The sequence below is a fragment of the Motacilla alba genome, chromosome 10, assembly GCF_015832195.1.
Source record: "Motacilla alba alba isolate MOTALB_02 chromosome 10, Motacilla_alba_V1.0_pri, whole genome shotgun sequence".
Classification (NCBI taxonomy): Eukaryota; Metazoa; Chordata; class Aves; order Passeriformes; family Motacillidae; genus Motacilla; species Motacilla alba.
Genome location: NC_052025.1, coordinates 20,069,413 through 20,084,313, shown reverse-complemented (window position 1 = coordinate 20,084,313; position 14,901 = coordinate 20,069,413). Strand labels below are relative to the sequence as shown.

General features: G+C 51.4%; 1 protein-coding gene across 1 annotated transcript in view; it reads left to right on the top strand.

Annotated features, from left to right (window-relative positions):
* Positions 1-14,901, top strand: part of CTDSPL2 (CTD small phosphatase like 2) — a 29,855-nt gene that overhangs the window by 6,335 nt on the left and 8,619 nt on the right. Inside the window, exons 2-5 of the mRNA XM_038146830.1 lie at positions 10,546-10,754; positions 12,216-12,354; positions 13,398-13,547; positions 14,015-14,227. Of these exons, the coding sequence (XP_038002758.1) occupies positions 10,563-10,754; positions 12,216-12,354; positions 13,398-13,547; positions 14,015-14,227 (694 nt within the window). The 5' untranslated portion in view covers positions 10,546-10,562. The remainder of the gene's footprint in view (positions 1-10,545; positions 10,755-12,215; positions 12,355-13,397; positions 13,548-14,014; positions 14,228-14,901) is intronic.

Sequence of the window (14,901 nt, the reverse complement as noted above, 5' to 3'; positions counted from 1 at the left end):
TAAACAGCTGTAATTAGTGGGGTTAGAGTCCTTTACTTTTGAGCTGCCTAGGGACTAGGAAGCTCATTGGTACTTTTAAGAGAAAGGTTTTTGGGAGCTCAGTTGGAAAAATGGGCTGCAGAGGTTTAGGTGAAAAGGTGTCAGACTTAATTGTTAGGTGTAATTACCCTGTTGGACTTATTTGAAGATAACTCTCTTTTGATAGTAGATTGGTTTATTATATACCTGAAAAGGTTTGATAACGTTCCATCTCAAAGATTAATAGTTAATATAGAAATATCCTAAGTCAATTAACATAATAGGGTTCCAAACCATGAAATAGTTTAAGGTTAGAAAATAAACATTTGTCTTTGGTGGTGTGTGCTTTCCAAAGGAAAAAGCCATTTTGAGAGGGCTTCTCTGCTCTCTGTCACTCGGTGGATTTCTGTTCCCTGCTGGCTGGGGCTGAGGTGTGAGCAGGGTGTGTAGCTGCTCCTGTGCCATTTCCTGGCAGTTCCAGAGGCTCCGTGCCTGCAGATGGCTCCTGTTTGTGGGAATTACGGGGTAAGGGCTTGTTCCTTTGGTGGTTTGGTTTTGGTTGTGCACTCAAGTGACTGTGCTGATAAATCCCTGCTGCTCTCTGGCTCCCTCGGGGCATTGTGGGGTCTGTGGTGACCTGAGGACGTACCTGGTGGTGACCCCCAGACCTGGGGACGGGGCTGGTGGTGACCCCCAGACCTGGGGACGGGGCTGGTGGTGACCCCCAGAGCTGGGGACGGGGCTGGTGGTGACCCCCAGAGCTGAGGACAGGGCTGGTGGTGATGTCCCACCCGCGGGATGCTCTCTGTGGTTCTGGGTCTGACCTCGGGCTGGCACGTCCTGCAGTGGGCCCCACTTGCAGCAGAGCACTGGGAAGGGGACAGAGGAGATTTTCCCAGACTTCCCAGGGGACGGGTCTGTGTGCCACCCCACTGGCCTCAGGAACAGCAGAGGATGCCACACTGCTGGTGAGGTGTTGTGGTGACCCCCTGGGGAAAGCAGGGAGGAGCATGGCAGCCATGGAAGGGACAAACCGGGGTGGAAAGGCTGTAAGAGAGGGTGCAGAGCCCCAGTCAGCACCCACGGGATGGAGGCAAAGCGCTGAGAGTCCGTGCAGCTGCCTGGGTGTCAGAGTGGGGTTTGCAGGTGCTGCTCAGCCCTGCTCCCTCCCTGTGGCTGCACGGACACTCCTCCCCGCTCCTGCTCTGAGCTCTGCAGTGGATGCTTGTTTAACCCCAGCTGGGTGGGCTTTGCTTACCCTCTGTGCTCAGAGAGAATGATCGACACTGATTTCTGTTTTGATACCGAAAGGATGAAGCAAGGAATTTTCCCCTACTTTAATGTGCCAGTTTTGAAGTATTCCAGCGGTGGGCTAGGCAAGGAAGCGAGGTGGAATGTGCCTGTGTGTAAGGACTGGGCCATCTTTGGCTTGGGATGCTTGAAGGGTCTGTATTACCTACACAGGTTTGGATTTTCAGAAACCTTGTAGGAACTGAGTATATTTTAAATTTCTGTTTCTCTGTGACATTGGGTTGATGCTGGTCCATGGGCTCTGCGTTTCCCAGGGAGGACTGGCAGACACACAGACACTTGATTTGGATGAGCCTCATTTTCTCCAGGAAGAGCTGATCAGTGTTTCTGAAGGACAGAGCCATCAAAGAGTGCAGCAGGCAAAGGAAACCCGTGCTGGAACTGTCCTTTCCCCTGGCAGGAGTTACACGCTTTATTCCCTTGTGGAAACACCCCAGCCTGAAGACATGGAGGTCAGGACAAAGAGCTGCAGGGCTGTGGGGCTGGAAGGGATGTAGGGAAGGGAATGGGAATGAGAAAGCATTCCTTTCACCTCCAGTAAAACATTTCTACTCTCCCACAGTTTTGCTGAGTTGTTTTCCCAGCACTGCTGGTGAGAAGTGATGTTGCTCTGTCATATACCACATGGCACAGAGGCGGCAGCTGACTTTTTTCAAGTATTTCTTTGGTATTTAAGGTAACTTGCATTAAATTTGTTATTGAAGTTAACTCGGGTCTCCTCAGCGTCTGGAGGATTTTCCCAAGTTCTAATGTAGCTGCTCTGTAATGTGATAAATGAACCACTTGTGCTGCTCTGGGACATGGCTTGGTGCTTTCTCCATCCTAGGGGTTTCTGATCAGAGGCCAGGCTCACTCCTGATGCTGGGCAATGACTGGAAACAAATCCAGCAACCCTGGAAGCTCCCAGGTGATACCAGCACTTGTTCCTGCTGATTCCTCTGCTCCAGGATCCCTCAGCACAGATTTTTAGCTTGTGTGTGGAGATCAGGGCACTCAGCCACGCAGATTTCCACCACGAGCCTGTGGTACAGGTGCAGGACCCCCCTTTTCCCCAGCTGAAAACCCCTCAGACAGAAACTCCCCAAAGCAGGGCACGAGCCAGACTCCATCTCCTCGCTCAGCAGAGCAGTCCCCGGGCTGTTTGCAGAGCCACATCTGCCACTTCACAGCCAGAAAGTTCTTCTTTCCTTACATGTCGTGCATTTCAAAGTGACAGAGATGCATTAGGCCAACCTGGAGGTGATTATTTTGTGAAAGAAATAGGTGAAATCCAGGGTGAAATCGACTGGCAACATTACAGTGTGGATGCAGGGCAGTTTTACCCTACAGAATTTCTGTTGTCATTGGTAGCTGGTGTTTATTATACTTTGTATTATTGGAATATTGAGCAGAAACTTCCTATAACTTTCCATTGAGTAGGCAACAAGGATTGTTGTTGTTTTTTGGTGTTTTTTTTTTTCTTGTGGATTTTTCACCCAAAATAAAACAGGGAGTAAAAAAAGAGAATGAAAATAAAATGTACAAAATAGCTGCATTGTGACATAATCAGACAGGTCCCTGAAATTAATTTCAGGCAAGTTTTTGAGACTGGATAAGTTTCAAGTTCATTGTGTCTCAGTATTATGTTTTAAGGGTAAAAACATAGTATCACTCACAAGTGAGTGCAGCTGTTAAACCTTTAGAACTTATTTTCGTGTCAGTTTTAACTCAGGTACAGGCACAAATTAATCTCAGATTTGCAGTTTTGTAAGAATGAAGTTTTCCATGCAGGAAAGAAGCCAGGATGGGCTATGAAAGAGTCAGTATTAATTCAGCATGTATTCATAAGGGAAAATGATTCGTTTAAATTTTGTCTGGACACTGAGTAACACGAATCCTGACTGTGCTGGAATTTTCTCCATTTTAACAACACAGTTGGTTGATTTTTTTATTGTAAATCAGGGGAGCCAGGTGCAAGGAGAGCATGAAAGCAGCCCCGTGCAAAGGGGAGAGCAGAGTTTAACCTCTTGTGAAAGGTTCTGAGGGGATACAGTGTACCAAGGAAGGCGTTTGCCGGGTCAGTGAGAATCATATTATCATTTAAAGAGTCTTTATCCTGCAATAAAAATAGTCTGCTATTTTTGAGGCCAAAGGAGCAGCCAGAACCCTTATCTGTGCCTTTAAAAGATAGCAGCCTGACAAGGCCCTGTGGGGTACGTGATTGTGGCTGGGATCCCCCGGCAGGATTCAGGTGGAGTGGGGCAGGATTAGGTTTGCTGAAGTGAAGCAAAAAGCAGTTCTGCTGCTGTGCAGACCCTGCAGAAATTCCTAGATTCTCCTCACAAACACAGGAGCCTGGCTTCCATAGTCCAACACAGACTTACTCAGGCTTATTAATCTGCTGTTTCTGTTGTTTTTTTTTTAATGAAAAGGATAACTGATGTGGGTGAGCTGAACAGTTAGCCCAAATAACTCCTCGGGATTGTTTTGTGTTCAGACCACATCCCGGAAGGTCTGTTCAGGAAGTGTTTGCAACCTGTCCATGCCACGGCTCCTAGCAGAGGGACTTGACTTCCATAAATAGGCTCCCTGTGTGCCTGGCAGTGTGGATTAAATGTCCAGAGAGCCTGAGGACAGCTGGTCCCTCCCAGAATCCCAACAGGAGCAGTGCTGGTTCTGTGGAATCTGTTCCTGCTCGTCTGCAACTCCAGCTCTGCAAACTTTCCTCTCCCAGCCTCTCAGCTCTCAGGAGCCCCACAGGAGCTGGAGGTGGCTGATGTGGAATTGTCATCTTGGCAGCACCAGAGGTTGGAAATAGGCCTTTCTTTCCGCAGCAGGTTTTGGGGTTTGCCCTGAGGTTTGCTGTCCTGTGCTTACCCCAGTTCTCCAAGTTTCCTCCTCGCTTAGTGTGACACAAACTGGAAAGCCTGAATTAATTACCAGCGTGTACCCTCAGTGCAAAATATCTTGGCTGGGAGGGAATAAACTTTCAGTTCCAAATGCATTTGGTATAATCAAAACAAAGCCTCACTAGCAAAGCAATGGCAAAACAGAAATATGATGGCTAGAGCAGAAAAAGAAAGGAGCAGAAGATCTATTTTCTGTTGAGGCCAGTTGTAAAAAGCTGCCATCCCTTTTTGGCAAAATCATCCTGAGGAGGGTTTGTTTTAGGGGAGATACTCAAACTTTGGGGGAGTAGAAGTGAGCACAAGGTAGATGTCCTGAGGGATCAGGGTTTGAGCAGGGAAACTGAAGAGCAAGGATTTCAAGCAGGATTTTGTTTCAGATGGAAGTGATTTGGTGCCCTGGAAGGTGGGGAGGAGCAGAAAACGGGCTTTCAGTGGAACAGAATTTAGAGGTGCCTTTGATAGCTGTAATTCCTTACTGTTGCTTTGATGGCACTTGTGGTTGCTTTATACATTTATTGAGATTTCATAACCCAGCACCAACATCTGAATAGTGCATATTGGGTGATTTGCTGATTTTAATAAATCAGTGCCTTTTTATTTTGCTTTCACCTACCCCAGACTAGCATCACTTCCAGACTGCTTTGAGTCAGGCTTTTCTGGTTTATTGCTCTCTCAGTTCTGCAGTGGCAGAACAACACACCTAAAGATTGGGGGAGAGTGACAAGTAGTGCAGCACATTGGAAAACATGAAATACATCTGCTGGAGTGCCATGAAACGGCTGTGATTTTCTAGGGAAGGACAATAAGTTGGTTAGAAAAGGCCAAGAGTTGTTGAAGGGGAAGAGTCTCAATGTCTTGAACTAACAAGGAGCATTTCCTTGAGGGGTTGAAGGGCTTTGGGTCCTGTCTGGATGAAGGTTTGCCTGTCCATCCTTGCCCTGGCTTTGGGGGGCACACCACGGTTCAGCCCACGCTGCAGTGTCCCCAGAGCCCTGCCAGCGTGTCCCTGCCTGGGCTCAGGGCTGTCCCCAGCCCGGGCTCTGGGTTCCTGAAAGCATCCCCTGCACGGTGGGGATGGATCCCAGCCAGCCAGGAGCACACCTCCTCCTTGGGCTGTTCGTCACCCTGAAATCTGGGTCACATCGCAGCCGTGAAACGTGCTGACAGAACACCTCTGCCATGACTCGTCTGAAAGGAAACAGAGCAAAATATCAGCTCTGGGTTCCTCTGCCTGCTGCTCCAGCAAGGGCTGAAGGCAGCACACACATCTTCTCAGCAGGGAGGTGTGTGTCAGCCGGGCTGCCGGGGGACAGGGACACCGACCCTGCCACTCCCTCAGTTTCAAACCCCTCCGTTGTCACAGCTGTTAAACGTGGGGACAGGTCACGGCTGGTCACGTCTCCATCTCTGTTTACACCACGCGTTGATGCTCTTGCTCAAAATTTTAAAATGGTTAAAAAGTTTACTTGCTTGCCTTTGCATAAAAAAAGGTTCAAGAAAAACCCCAGATAAATAAATAGAAGTTTTTCACCTCCTGAGCTGCTGTCGCCAAAGTCACACTCCAGACCTGTTCAGGTTGAATGAATGCTGGAGCTGCTGTGGTGTGGAGGCTTGGGGTGGATTGATTTCTGTGGTGGCAGTTCAGTGTTATTCCTGAGTGCCAAACTGAATGGAGAAATTGTTCAACACCAGAGTTTTGAATTTTCTTGTCACTTATCTCTGCCTATTGTTCTTCACCATTGTTCTTTTTCCATCTTCAACCTTTTCCTGTATCAGAAAGCCCTAAACCCTGTAATTAGATGTGCCTCACCTAATTTTCCTTTTAATAGTTTGGGGAAAGCAGAGAAAACATCAGTGTCATATGTGGTGGGAAATAAACCATCCCTAAGTGCAGATTCCGTGGAGGTGTGCCTTCAGTTTGAAATATGAGTCATTCACAGGAATTTCTTTCCTGTAAGTACAGTGTACCTGGGCCATGGAATAACAACAGTATTCTCAAGGTAGAGAGCCTGACACTTGGTGTGTGTGCACTCAGGAAAATGGAATTTATTGCAGCCATTGCTCCTTCACCTGCTGCTTTTTAAGACCTCCTACATTTTATTTTCCTGTCCCACAAATTACTGAGTGGATATTCCCTTTAGTCCTTCTTTTTCCGTGTAATTCTCTCTTGAAGAACAAGGTTTTTCCCTTTTTTCCCCCCACTCTTTCTGGGTTTATTGCAAGTGTAGAAGTAATTGATGAGAGAAGGGGTTTTGGGAGCTGGTTTTCCTGAGCAAACTCCCTGGCACAGTGGAGGTGGCAGTGCCAGCCCGGGCTCAGGTCCTTGGTCGCCCATCAGGGATGGCACGTGCTGGGGAAATCCAAATCCTGCAGGTCTGAGGAAGGAAATTCTCCTGCATGTTTAGACTTGAGTATTTTGACTGCATTAAGTTTTGTAGCCTGGCTCAGGAAAGAACCACGACTATAATTCCATAAAAACTCTCCTCCCATCTGGATCCAGTGCTAGGAAAGCAAACTCCTGTCTCTGAGAGGATTGTAGGTACCTGTTGCTAAGTCCATTAGTGATATTTATAACCCCAGGCTCAATACCCAGCCTGTGCAGGGAGCCAAAGGAGTCCCTGGCAGGGCTGCACTGAGGAGCTGAGCGTTTCCCTGCTGCATAAATGTGCACTCACCATTGACAAGTACTGAATTGATTCATCTTTTGTCCGACTGATATTTGTTTCAGTTCAAGAAAAATCAGGCAACTTATACTATAGCAAATCTGAAGTAATATTTTCATTCCCGCATTGGAATTTCACTAGTGTCTGTCACCTTTCCGTGTTCTACAGTTTTAATTCCTTTTTACACACATTTGTTTGGTGTGGTCAGTACAGCAACATGGGCACAGGCCTGGGGCAGTTCCCCTGAGGTGGCACTGCTGGGGCACCTCCAGTGCTGGGGACAGCTCTGGGCCCCTCCAAAAAAGAGACACCTGGAGGGGCTGGAGCGTGTCCAGGGCAGGGAACGGAGCTGGGAAGGGGCTGGAGAATCCCTGAGGGAGCTGGGAAGGGGCTCAGCCTGGAGCAAAGGAGGCTCAGGGGGCCCTTGTGGCTCTGCACAGCTCCTGCCAGGAGGGGACAGCCGGGGGGTCAGGCTGTGCTCCAGGAACAGGGACAGGAGCAGAGGGAATGGCCCCAGGCTGGGCCAGGGCAGCTCAGGGTGGAGATTGGGGGAAATTTCTTCACTGGGAGTTCAGCTCTGGCACAGCTGCCCAGGCAGGGCTGGAGTCCCCATCCCTGGCAAGGTTCAACAGCCCTGTGGACGTGGCAGCTGGGGACAGGGGCTGTGGTGGCCTGGCAGCGCTGGGCGCCGTTGGGCTCGGTGTTCTCAGTGGTCCTGTCCGAGCTCAGTGGTTCTGTGACATCACTGCGGGTCACAGAGGCCAGCTGGCTCTGCCTGTTCCGCGTGCCATGGCCCCACGCACACTGCCCGCCTGGCTGCAGGGTGTGGGGCTTCTCCTGAGCTCAGGGCTCCAGCACAGCGAGTGCCCTGGCAGCAGAGCCTCCCGGGACTCCCTGCTGCCCTCCTGCTGTCCTTGGGCTCTGTCCTGTGCAGCTGTCCAGCACCCACCGTCCCCACGGGCTGTGGGATGTCCAGCTGTGTCACGGACGCTCCGTTGCGTTGCTCAGATGCTCAGTGGTTCCCCTTGTAAACTGATCTGATGGTGTGAGAATGAAGGAATTTCCCCTGTTACCTCGGTGAGCTGCTCAGGTCTCTGAGGAGGAGGCAGGATCTAAAGTAAGTGTGGGAAAGAAATGAGGAGGGAGCAGGAGCAAGGCCACTGAGGTGTTGGAGCGTGTCCAGACAAGGGCAACAGAGCTGGGGATGGGTCTGAAACAAATCCTATGAGAGCTTCTGAGGGAGCTGGGAAGGGGCTCAGCCTGGAGAAGAGGAGGCTCAGCCTTGTGGCTCTGCACAGCTCCTGACAGGAGGGGACAGCCGGGGAAGGGGTCAGGCTCTGCTCCCAGGAACAGGGACAGGAGGAGAGGGAACAGCCCCAGGCTGGGCCAGGGGAGCCTCAGGGTGGACATCAAGGAAAATTTCATCATGGAAAGGCTGTCCAGCTGTGGCACAGCTGCCCAGGGCAGTGTTGGGGACCCTGTTGCTGGAGAGATTTACCAGCCCTGTGGATGTGGCCCCTGGGGCTGGGGGGCAGTGGTGGCCTTGCAGTGCTGGGGACAGTTGGACTGAGCTGACCGCTGGTGGAAGTGCTGAGCATGGACGTGAGGAAGATGACCCCCGTGTTTGCTGGCAGTTACAGTGAATATTCCACTGGTAATTCTGTGTATCACCGTGCTTCACCCTTGGCAATACCCACAGAGCACTTTCCTTGCTAAGCCTGACAGCAGTGTCAGTACTCGGGTCATTCCTCGTTAGCTGCAGCACCTTTGTGTGGGACTGAGGCTTACCTGGGAACAAACACTGCTGTGTAACAGGTTTTCAAAAACGTTATCAGTATTTCCCCGTCTGTGACTCATCCCAGTGCCACCATTGCCTTTTCCTAAGCAACATACCTGTTGTGACATTACTTATATGTTAAATGTTGCAGATTGTTTATTCTGTCTCTGCAGCAATCAGATCCACACTAAATGGACTCCAGAAAGGCAACCTACATGTTAAATGCTGTATTTATTCTGTCTGTGCAGCAATCAGATCTACACTAAATGGACTCCAGAAAGGCAGGCACTGATTCCTGTAGTGATAAGCATACAATTTTCTTTAAAAACCTGGGTTTTGTCATGATTTCAGCTAGGAAAGGCAAATTACTTTGTTTCCAATGTTTCTGTGCATTGCACCTCAGATGGATTTCTTGCTACTTCATTTTTCTGCTCCTGATCCATCATAAGCATGATTTTAAGCAGGAGGGGTCCCCTTCAGACCAGCCCAGCTCCAGGCAGCTGCAGAGGGCTCGTCCCCAGCCCAGAGAACAGTGACATTGAGGCTCGGTGTGACAATAGCAGCAGCCCAGTCGGAGGCTGGAGATAAAGGGATGCATTCCCTGGAATGGCCTTTCGCTGTGCTTCAACAGACTCTGCCCTTGCGTGAGTGCTCCCGAGGTCTGCTGTGGGTCCCGCTCAGCTGTCCTGCAGCTCACTCTGGGTTCCCTTGCAGAGCTCTGTCCTCACCCACCCTGAGTGCACCGGCTCCTGATTCCTTCCGGGAGCACTCATCAGGAATTTAGATTGATGCCTCACCTCAAGTTTAATGTGGAGACTTGCAGTGAGGTATTTTGAGGAACAGAGAGAGAGGAAATAACTTCCTGGGTCACAGAGTGCAGTCATTTGGGGCTGGAGACAACAGGCAGCCTACAATCAGTGCTTTCATCAGGGCAGGTGACACCCTGCTGGTTGACAAGGTGTGATTGTTCTCAGGTTGGACTCCATGACCTGAGAGGTGCTTTCCACCCTAGACAGCTCTGTCACTGTCAGCAGGTCAGGGTTCCTGCCCACCCCAGCTGGAGGGCTGTGCCAGGCTCACCAATGTGCTGGGTGCTGTGCCAGGGCTGTGCCAGGCTCAGGGAGGTGCTGTGCCAGGCTCAGGGATGTGCTGGGTGCTGTGCCAGGGCTGTGCCAGGCTCACCAATGTGCTGGGTGCTGTGCCAGGCTCAGGGATGTGCTGGGTGCTGTGCCAGGCTGGGTGCTGTGCCAGGGCTGTGCCAGGCTCAGGGATGTGCTGGGTGCTGTGCCAGGCTGGGTGCTGTGCCAGGGCTGTGCCAGGCTCAGTGTGTGCCAGGGCTGTGCCAGGCTCAGGGATGTGCTGGGTGCTGTGCCAGGGCTGTGCCAGGGCTGTGCCAGGCTCACCAATGTGCTGGGTGCTGTGCCAGGGCTGTGCCAGGCTCAGTGGCGTGCTGGGTGCTGTGCCAGGCTCAGGGATGTGCTGGATGCTGTGCCAGGCTGGGTGCTGTGCCAGGGCTGTGCCAGGCTCAGTGTGTGCCCGGGCTGTGCCAGGCTCAGGGATGTGCTGGGTGCTGTGCCAGGGCTGTGCCAGGCTCAGGGCTGTGCTGGGTGCTGTGCCAGGGCTGTGCCAGGCTGGGTGCTGTGCCAGGGCTGTGCCAGGCTCAGGGATGTGCTGGGTGCTGTGCCAGGGCTGTGCCAGGCTCAGTGGCGTGCCTGGGTGCTGTGCCCATGGCAGGGTCCATGGTTGGTCCCCCTGGCAGCGTGGTGCCCTCCCTGAGCTCACAGCTCTGTGCTGGCACGCTGGAGCTCCACCAGCCTCCCCTTGGCATCCGGGAGCCACGGCTTTCACAGGTTTCCTCAGTGAGGGACTGCTGCTTTTCCCCCTGCAGCTTTCCATGTGGTACCCATGAAGATGAGGCTGAGGACACGCAAAGCCTCCCAGCAGTCCAACCAGCTCCACACGCAGCGGGCGCTGCGGGCCAAGCGGAAACACTCGGAGGTGGAGGAGCCCTTAGCTGGCGGCGGGGGAAAACCACCCAAAAATGAGACTGGCCTCCTGTCCTCGATCAAAAAGTTCATTAAAGGAAGCACACCCAAGGTACGCCGCCTGCGGGCCCCTGCTTTGCTTTCAAGTGGGCCATAATCTCTTCACGTTTGATTGAAAAGCAGTTCTGTTAAGAATTAATCGTGCGGTGGAGGCAAAACGTAAAGAGTTGGAAGGCAACAGGTGCCTGTGAGTTGTGTCAGGTAAAGCAGACTTTGAAACCTTCAGGAGTCAATTGTAGGTGTATTTAACAGTCCGGTAAATCACAGGCTTTATTGCCTGGTGTTTCTTTGTGAAAATGTCAAATAAATTCAGTACATTTTTCATTTCTATTTTAAGGATTCCTTGGATCCAGATTCAAGGAATTACCAGTGCTAACAACTCAGAAAAGCCAGTCTGTAAGCATTAATTTCTTGACTATTTCTGGCAATTTTATTCAAAATTGTTCAGGAGTCATTTAATCAGTGAAGGTCAAACCTCACAAATCCAAGTGCCATGGAATTGATGCAGCTGCTCAGGGTTTCCTGCAGTGAGCACTTCCCTGCTTGGAGCATCACATCCAGGTTTTGCTGGGGAAAACCACAAAACCTCATGTCCTGGTGCAGCTAGAAAGCTGAGCTTTACTGATCTGCACACGGGAGCACCTGTTGCATGCACTGCATGGACATTTGAGGGTGAAAAATATATATACACACACACATATATGTAAAAAAATATATAAATATATATATAAACTTCGATAGGCTGAATGTAACCTTGCAATTGCTTCAAAAGCTGGCTTTTTTTCTCTAGATGGAGGCCAGTTAAAAACCCCACCTCATCCATCCAGCGGTTCAGATACTGCCATTATGTAACTGCAGATTCGAAAGAAGAGTATCCAGGAAGTCAGAACTAATTTACAATGTATCCCAGATCAGCTCTGTGATAAATAAAAATCTGATAAAATTTCAACATTTTATCGACTTGTCGTAGGTGTTTTGGGGGAAAAGGGTAAGAAACCTGCCATAAACCTGTGCCTGCACATACAGCCATGCACAGAAGATGTGCAGAACTGTTTGGTTCTGTCTCATTGCCATGAGTGCTGCAGTCACTTACTCCCAGGTAAGGCGAATCCTTGGATTTTTCACAGCTCAGTTTGGCCCTGTCACATTGGATATTGTTGGGCATTCGCCTCCTGTGTATTTAGCAGGCAGAGAAATCAAGTTTCAGGTAATTTTAGTTGCTTTGTCTCTGCATTTCCCAGCCTCTGCAGCACTGGAATATTTCGATTGGCTGTAAAGACAATTTTTCTGCTACAGCAGCTCCATGTACAGTTTTCATTGCCCATACTTTGACTTAGTTTAAACTCATGTAAGATCCCAGCTGGCCAGACCCTTGTTGCACGTTCTGCACCTGGAAGTGGAGCAGTAAAGGGATCTTTGGTGAGCTTTCTCCAGGAGATGACATTCTCTGGTCGGTTCCATGGAAAAAGGCACTGCTCAGCACGTTTGTTTTCCCCCTCTTTTGTATTTTAAGGAAGAAAGAGAAAATCCCCCCAAGAGGAGTCGGATTGAGCGGGACATCGACAACAACTTGATCACCTCCACGCCCCAGACGGGAGAGAAGCCCAACAAACAGCTGTCGCGCGTGCGGCGGAAAAGCCAGCTGAATGGAGGTGGGTGGGGGGAAAAGCCAGCTGAATGGAGGTGGGTGGGGGGAAAAGCCAGCTGAATGGAGGTGGGTGGGTGGAAGAGCCAGCTGAATGGAGGTGGCTGGGGGGAAAAGCCAGCTGAATGGAGGTGGCTGGGGGGCACTCTGTGCCCTGCAGGCCAGGGCAGGGCGGCTCTGCCACCTCCAGCCCAGCTCTGAGCCAGTGCTGCGGCTGGGGAGCTCCCTGGGCTTCTGGCTGGTTTCAGGCACAGCAGGGCTGAGCTGGTCACAGCATTTCCAGGGGTGGGAGCAGCACTTCCATCCCCCCTGACACTGCCACTGTGTCTCTGTGAGAGCACTTTGCATCAGCAGCAGCTGCTTTGGAACTAATTTAACTTTTTTTTTTTGGTTTAATTATTATTCCAAAAGTCCCATAATATTTTGATTTAGCTCTTCTCCCGTTTTGTCACAAATAAGAGGGAAACATGACCTCCCAGCTCCTGACATTTGTGGAGCTAAGCAGGTATCATTAGGTGCTGAGATCTCTTGTCAAACACAGGCAGGTTTCTGTCAGAGTTGTGAGATGGGGTTTTGAGCTGTGGCATGAGAGGTCACCCTTGTTGCGTGTCAGATCTGGGACGTGGATGCCCGTTTAATTCCGCCCTGTGTTACCTGTGATCACACCGAGTGGTGGCTGTGCCTCTGTGTGTGTGGAGAGGAGCAAACTCCGGGCTCGGGAGCACTGGAGGCTCAGCCAGGCAGCTCTGACCCTTTCTCGTGCCTCCCTCTAGTGGAGCCCTGGCCCTGGCAGCTCCGGGGCTGCCTGCATGAATCGCTGCCAGCATTTACACCTCTGCTGCTGCTGTGAGCAGGGGCTGCTCCCCATCTGCAGAGAAGTTTCTCAGCGTGTTGAGAATGGACATTTTGGGTTTGTGCTGGCAGAAAGCTGCTGACTCTCATGGACCCAGCTGAGCCATGAGCAAGAGTACACCCCTAGAATGCATAAAGGAACAGAGGCACCTGAAGCCCAGCTGGGTGGTGTTAAAACTCATGTTTTTTCTCTTCCAGAAGCTGGAAGTTACGAGATGACGAACCAACACGTGAAGCAAAATGGAAAATTGGAAGATAACCCCACCACAGGCAGTCCCCCACGAACAACGTTACTGGGAACCATATTTTCTCCTGTTTTCAATTTTTTTTCACCAGCAAATAAAAATGGTGAGTATTATTCAAAAAGCCAGTAGCTTAAAGCTGAGAGTGAAAATAATTTTTTGTATGAAATAGCTGCTTTGAGTGACAGTACACTTTTCATTCTGGCTTACCAACCAAGAGTTACTGCTGCCAGGCAAAAGGCTCTTCGTTCTTGGCTGGGTGGATGGTGAAGGAAGGAAGCTTACAAGCATTAGAACATTTCTTTCATAGGTGTATTTAGTGGTGTACCTTTCATTAGAAAAGAAAATAAGGAGAAGGAAAAACAAAGGGATTACATTCCTTGTCCCAGACACGTTTTAAAGTCATTGCCATGGTCTTCAGTTCAGTTCTTATTTTTGTGGCATGAATCTGTGCAGATATCTGTGTGCAGATCTGTTTAATTATTCTGAGGCTCGGTGTGTGTGGAGTCAGGAGCCTGAGCACTGTGATGGGAGCTCAGCCCGAGGCTGAGAGTGTTTGCACGTGTGCCTCAGGAACGTCGGGCTCCGACTCGCCGGGCCAGGCCGTGGAGGCCGAGGAGATCGTGAAGCAGCTGGACATGGAGCAGGTGGACGAGATCACCACGAGCACGGCCACCTCCGCCAACGGCGCCGCCTTCCCGGGGCAGCCCGTGCAGGGCAGGCCCGTCAACAACGGCCTGGGCGAGCCCGAGGAGCCGGGGGACCGCGACCTGCCCCCGCTCACCGGTACGGCACGGGACAGGGACAGGGACACGGTGATCCTGGGGACACGGTGATCCTGGGGGACACGGTGATCCTGGGGGGACACGGTGATCCTGGGGGACACGGTGATCCTGGGGACACGGTGATCTTGGGGGGACAGGGTGATCCTGGGGGGACACGGTGATCCTGGGGACACGGTGATCCTGGGGACATGGTGATCCTGGGGACATGGTGATCCTGGGGACATGGTGATCCTGGGGGACACGGTGATCCTGGGGACACGGTGATCCTGGGGGACACGGTGATCCAGGGGACACGGTGATCCTGGGGGACACGGTGATCCTGGGGACACGGTGATCAGGGGGACATGGTGAACCTGGGGGGACACGGTGATCCTGGGGGGACATGATGGTCCTGGGGACACGGTGATCCTGGGGGTACAGCACCTGTGCTTGGCAGGGACTCCTGTCCCTCCTGTCCTTGGGTAAGGGACAGGGACAGGGACAGGGATGGGGACAAGGGGGACAGGGTGATCCTGGGGGGATCAGCACCTGGGGGGATCAGCACCTGTGCTTGGCAAGGACTCCTGTCCCACCTGTCCTTGGGTAAGGGACAGGGACTGTGCCATGGGACAGGGAAGGGCTGATCCCAGGGAATCCAGCACCCTGGCAGGGACTCTCATTCCACCTTCCCTTGGG